Genomic DNA, 6,000 nt, shown 5'->3' with positions numbered 1-6,000 from the left:
GATGAAAATATCACTAAATAATATGAAAATGAAGATGCTGCAACCCCTACCATTTCTTCCCAGAAATATTTATAATATTTATATTCAACTGATTTTTTAATTGAAGTCTTCCTTTTTCATTGTGGAAAAATACACATAACAAAGTTTACCATCTTAACCATTTTTAAGTGCACAGTTCAGTGGTGTATATATATTCACATTGTTGTGGAACCATCACCACCATTCATACCTATAACTCTTCATCTTGTGAAACTGAAACTCTGTACCTATTAGACAATAACTCCCCATTCCCGCCTCTCCCCAGCCCCTGGAAACCACCATTATACTTCTGTCTCTAAGAATTCGACTTCTCTAAGTACCTCATATAAGTGTAATAATACATATTTGCCTTTTTGTGATTGGCTTATTTCACTTATAATGTCTTCAAGGTTCATCCATGTAGTAACATGTATCAGAATTTCCTTTTTTAAAAAAATTTATTTATCTTATTTATTTATTTTTGGCTGTATTGGGTCTTCGCTGTTGCGCGCGGGCTTTCTCTAGTTGCGGCTAGCGGGGGCTACTCTTCGTTGCGGTGCGCAGGCTTCTCATTGCAGTGGCTTCTCTTGTTGCAGAACACAGGCTCTGGCGCGTGGGCTTCCGTAGTTGTGGCACACAGGCTCAGTAGTTGTGGCTCACGGACTCTAGAGCACAAGCTCAGTAGTTGTGGCACACGGGCTTAGTTGCTCCACGGCATGTGGGATCTTCCCGGACCAGGGCTCAAACCCGTGTCCCCTGCATTGGCAGGCGGATTCGTAACACTGCGCCACCAGAGAAGCCCAGAATTTCCTTCCTTTTTTTTATTTTTTTCAGGTTTTAAAACTTTTTATTTGCATATTAAAATAATTGTGCATTCCAATAATTAAAATCATTTGAACAACAAAAAAAAATGGCACTGATTAAACTGCATTTTACAGCCCGCAGGACACCCTGGACCAGCTTGCTCTTTACTCTAGATTTCACTGTCGTCCCACCCAGCCTCCTTCACCAACATGCAAGTTCTTTTCCTTCCCTGCCAGCCAGACAGGCGGATGGGAAGCAGGCGCGGCCTTCGTTGTCAGTAGTTCTCCATTCTTTGATGTGAAAAAGGGCAGCACAGTCATTTAAACTTGATCCAACCTCTTTGCATCTTACAAAGTTAAACAGCTAAAAGAAGTAAAATAAGAAGGCAGTGCTCGTGGAATGTACAGTGCATATTGGCGGCGCACGCCTCATTACGACTCGCCCCCTTGCTTCTCCTGTTCAATCGTTTCTTGTGAAGGCAGTGGATTTTTCTCTTTCGTTTCTGTTTTCTTCAGTTTCGACTTATCGAATTTCTCAATCTCAGCCATATCGGGTTTGTCAGACATGGCTGCAGAGGAAGCGGAGCGAGTTACGAGCGAACGAGGTCCGACCTGCGCAGTGGTCGCCGCCGAGTGCCCTCCTTCCTTTTTAAGACTGAATACTATCCCATTGTATGTATGTACCATATTTCGCTCATGCATACACCACAATTTACCTTCCAAGTCTCCCCTGGAAGTTGTAAGCGTTCAACAGACTCCAGAGTTCCAAAAGAATTACATCAGACTATTCTGCCAGTGCAAATGTTGTCTAGGTGGGGAGCCAGATTCCTGGGGCTTCCTACTCCACTGTATCTTCCCAGAATCCTCTCCCACAATTCCTACCATTTTACCACTTAAATATCATTTGAATATGTTCCACCATCTCCCCACTTCCCAACTCAAGCCTCCAGAGAAGACCACAGCCTTGACCAATAGCTTGACTGTAACTTCAGGAGAGGCCTTGACAAATACTCTCCACTTAACCAAACTCTAGTCAGGCTCTCTGACCCTTCTTCTTGTCTAGGCCTTGGCCCTGGCCCCCATCCTTGCTGGGCCTGCATAGCCCAGTTGTAGCAAGAATCCTGCTAAGTCACTTTAGCAAGAATCCCCTTACCCTTGATATCTCAACATATTCCCCATCCCCTACCCATGATAGCTGATCATCCTGGCCTGCCTTCAGCAAGAATCCTATTAAGTCAGCTTAGCAAGAATCCCCCTACCCTCGATGTTTCCTCTTAAGAAATTTTTCATCCACTGACCCCGTCATTCCGCTTGTTGGCTACAAATTTCCAGCTGTCTTTGTCGTATTTGGAGTTGAGCCCAATCTCTCTCACCTATTGTGATAGCATTGACACCTATCACAACTGTCCTGGATAAAGTCTTCCTTACCATTTTAACAAGTGTCAGAATAATTTTTTCTTTAACAGCCTTGAGCTAGAGGCACCCAGCTAAGCCATCCCCAGATTCTTGACCCATAGAAACTATGAGATAATAAATGTTTGGGTTTTTTTTTTTTAAAAAAAGTTCCAAGTGTTTTTATCTTTTTATTATTTATTGATTTATTTATTGGCTGCGTTGGGTCTTCATTGCTGCGTGTGGGCTTTCTCTAGTTGTAGAGAGCAGGGGCTATTCTTCATTGTGGTGCATGGGCTTCTCAGAGCTCAGTCTCAGTAGTTGTGGCGCGTGGGCTTTGTTGCTCCACGACATGTGGGATCCTCCGGGACCAGGGCCCAAACCCGTGTCCCCTGCATTGGCAGGCAGGTTCTTAACCACTGCGCCACCAGGGAAGTCCTAATAAATGTTTGTTTTTTTAATCCTCTAAGTATTAGGGTAATTTGCTCCACAAACTAGAAACAAATGCATGATGTATCCTGGATACTATGATGTACTGCTCAAATTCCCCATCCAGGGCTGGGGCTCTCATTCTTCTACTGCCAGGAAAGCTGGATGCTGGTAGCTCGCAGCTAAGTCCTTCTCCAGTTATTGCCCTTGGTAAAGAAACCTACCATGTATAAAGATATGCATGCCCCTTCCCTAGGGACAGTCTACCGTCCATGGTTCTGTCTGTGCAGGTATATAAAGGCCTGGCCCCTTAGCCTCCAGTGCGGGACAACTCTGAGGGATCATCTCAGTTCTAGAGTGCCCTGAAGGACACACTGAGACCTCTGTTGCAGCTGTGTCACAGTTCAACTTCTCCCTCCGCCCAATCCTGTTTCTTTCACCTCCTGGTAGGTGTTATTACCAGGAGCACAGGGACGGTCTCCAAAACATCTCCGAACTGCATATCTCTGACTGAGAGCCTGCTTTCTGGGGACCCTGACCCAAGACACTATGTGACCTGGAGCCAATACTTTAACTCTATGTGCCTTGGTTTCTTCATCTCCAAGTGGGAGAAATACCAGTGTCCATCCTATAGGGTTGTTGTAAGGATTCAGTGAGTTTAAGTCCTTGGCATGGTTCCTGCCATACAGTAAGCACACATAAATATGTGTGCATGCTATCATTATTACTATCTGTACAAAAAATATTCCAGGCTTCTCCTTCCCCCGCCCCTGCTGTTACCCTCAGAAAACCAGCAGGTGCAAAGGTTGTGAGGTAGTAGCAAGCTTGGCATGTTAGGGAGATAGGATGGAGGGCATGAGGCTAAAGGAGAAGAGTGGTAGGAGATGAGGTCAGAGAAGAAGGCAGATCCCTGTTGGCCCCATGTGGGCCTTGCATGTTAGGATAAAGAGTTAGGATTTAAATCTAAGTGAGGTGGGAAACCATGGCAGATTGAGAGCAAGTGAGTGACACGAGTTGGTCCGTGGCTCTAAAAGCTCTGGCTTCAGGGATAATCAGTTATAGGGCAGCAGGAGGGTAAGTGAGGAAGGCTAGCGTGACAATGATCATGAATAGGGAGCTCCAGGATATGTTTTGGTAGGAGAGTCATGAGTGGAATAGATGTGAGAGGTGAAGAAGAGAGGAATTAAGGATGTCTCCTTGGGGACTTCCCTGGTGGTGCAGTGGATAAGAATCTGCCTGCCAATGCAGGGGACACGGGTTCGATCCCTGGTTCGGGAAGATGCCACATGCAGCGGAGCAACTAAGCCCATGTGCCACAACTACTGAGCCTGCGTGCCACAACTACTGAGCCTGCGTGCCACAACTACTGAGCCCGTGTGCCACAACTACTGAGCCTGTGTGCCACAACTACTGAAGCCCACTTGCCTAGAGCCCATGCTCGGCAATAAAAGAAGTCACCGCCCACAACCACAACGTTGTGAGAAGCCCACACACTGCGACGAAGAGTAGCCCCTGCTGGCCGCAGCTAGAGAAAGCCTGCGTGCAACAACAAAGGCCCAACGTAGCCAAAAATTAATTAATTAATTTAAAAAAAAAAAGATGTCTCCTTGGTTTTGGCTTGAGGAAAAAATGGGTGGTTGGTAATACCATTGATTTAGATAAGGAAAAGCAGGAGAACAGCAGGCTTGGGGCAAGAAAGGGAGAATCCAGAGTTCTGTTTGTAACATGTTAAGTTTGAAATGCTAATGGACATCCAAGTGAGATGTCAAATCAGCCCTTTGATGTATGTTTGGATTCTCTTCTGACCAAACCATACTGTATGTAAGAGGCTAGGAGATTATAAATTAATCTGACCTGAGACAGAGTTAGGCTAACTGATTCCTTTGGAAGACAGGATTAATATTATTTGCCTTATTTATTAATTTACTAACTAACTAAAATATTATTAATCTTGTCCTCTTCTCATAGCCATTAATGAAGAGAACTCCACGTGGCACTGCAACTGGAGGTTAAGACCTGGCCCGTAGATGCTCCAGGAGTCATGACTTTAACATTGAGCACTTCAGTGACTAGCAATATCTTGGCCAGAGCTAAGATGGAGATTGCCAGAAATAGGCTCACTTTGCCTCCCATCATGCATTTAGGAGTGGATGGATGTGAAGCATCTTGCCCAGTACCTGACACCCTATAGACACACAGTATATGCCAGTTTCCTTCTACAGAGCCCAGCTGGAAAAACTACCATGTTTTTGTTTTGTTTTTTTCTCCAAACTTGTAATGCATTTATTTATGAATTAGATACATATAATTTTATGTACTCCATATAACATAAATAAAATTAGGATCTGAAACAATAAGATTAAAAATAAACATTCTAAAATTTTATTTTTACATCTTCAATGGCTTTTCTTGCACAGCCCACTTGAATCCTGCTCTAAGGGAGCCTAACAAAACAAGCAAAAAAATGACGAAAAGGAAATTTAAAAACACCACTGATGGGGAAATAAAAGTGGAAAGCCTTGAAAAAGTTATTAAAACTACACCTCAAATGGAAATGAACTGAGGCCAACCACAAATAATTCTTGAAGTCACTTCTGGAAAGTTTTTCTCTGAAAATGAATTTCGCGTATTTTCACTGTGATGAAAGAAAAATGAAAATGTTGGTTCGACACATTTCAGGTAACCTATGTTTTTGCTTTTATCTTCAAATTGTCCTCTTTTATGTTAATATTATAAGCCATTAAAAATCCTCTTAAATGTTTGCAAGACATAAATTCTCTCTAAAATTTTAGAGATTTTAGAAAAGCCATGTAAAATGGGTCCTATTTTCCATTTTTCTGACTACAAAATTTGAGTTATTATCACAAAATTAAAGATGTTTGCAGGAGGGGGATAGGTTGCATGCCAAATGCTTTAATGGTGAGAGTGCTTAGAAAGTACACTCAGAAGTTCTCAAGTCATTCATTTTCAATATATTTTCCAAGCATAAAATTTTTCCTCCAATTTCACATTTTTGGTTCTATTCTGGAAAAGTACTTATGTCACCTTCCTCTTACAATATATTTAAAATACACAGAGATAATTAGCTATAATTTGTTATTGACAATTAGTCCATACAACTTATTAAAATGAGAAAGCTTTTTATCAAATTAGTATGCTGAAGACAAAAAGTTTGTGTGGAAGAATTAAAAATGCTGAAAACTTTTATTAACAAAAATTCACTCTGATGACTACATCATTAAAGAGATAAGACTTATTAGGATAACGGCTTAGCAGTACAGGTAGAACATCATTTTATTAAAAATAAGTCAACAGACCTCCCTGGTGGCGCAGTGGTTAGGAATCCGCTTGCCAATGC

General features: G+C 42.4%; 1 protein-coding gene across 1 annotated transcript; it reads right to left on the bottom strand.

Moving 5' to 3' along the window:
• Positions 1-899: 899 nt before the first annotated feature.
• On the bottom strand, positions 900-1,508 carry LOC138842617 (thymosin beta-4-like). The gene has a single exon (XM_070045135.1). It carries the CDS (start codon positions 1,506-1,508, stop codon positions 1,254-1,256), a length of 255 nt encoding a protein of 84 aa, XP_069901236.1. The 3' UTR covers positions 900-1,253.
• Between the last annotated feature and the right edge of the window lie 4,492 nt (positions 1,509-6,000).

Source organism: Globicephala melas, chromosome 1, assembly GCF_963455315.2.
Source record: "Globicephala melas chromosome 1, mGloMel1.2, whole genome shotgun sequence".
Classification (NCBI taxonomy): Eukaryota; Metazoa; Chordata; class Mammalia; order Artiodactyla; family Delphinidae; genus Globicephala; species Globicephala melas.
Note: the sequence above shows the minus strand (reverse complement) of the source record. Positions and strands in the feature narration are given on the sequence as shown.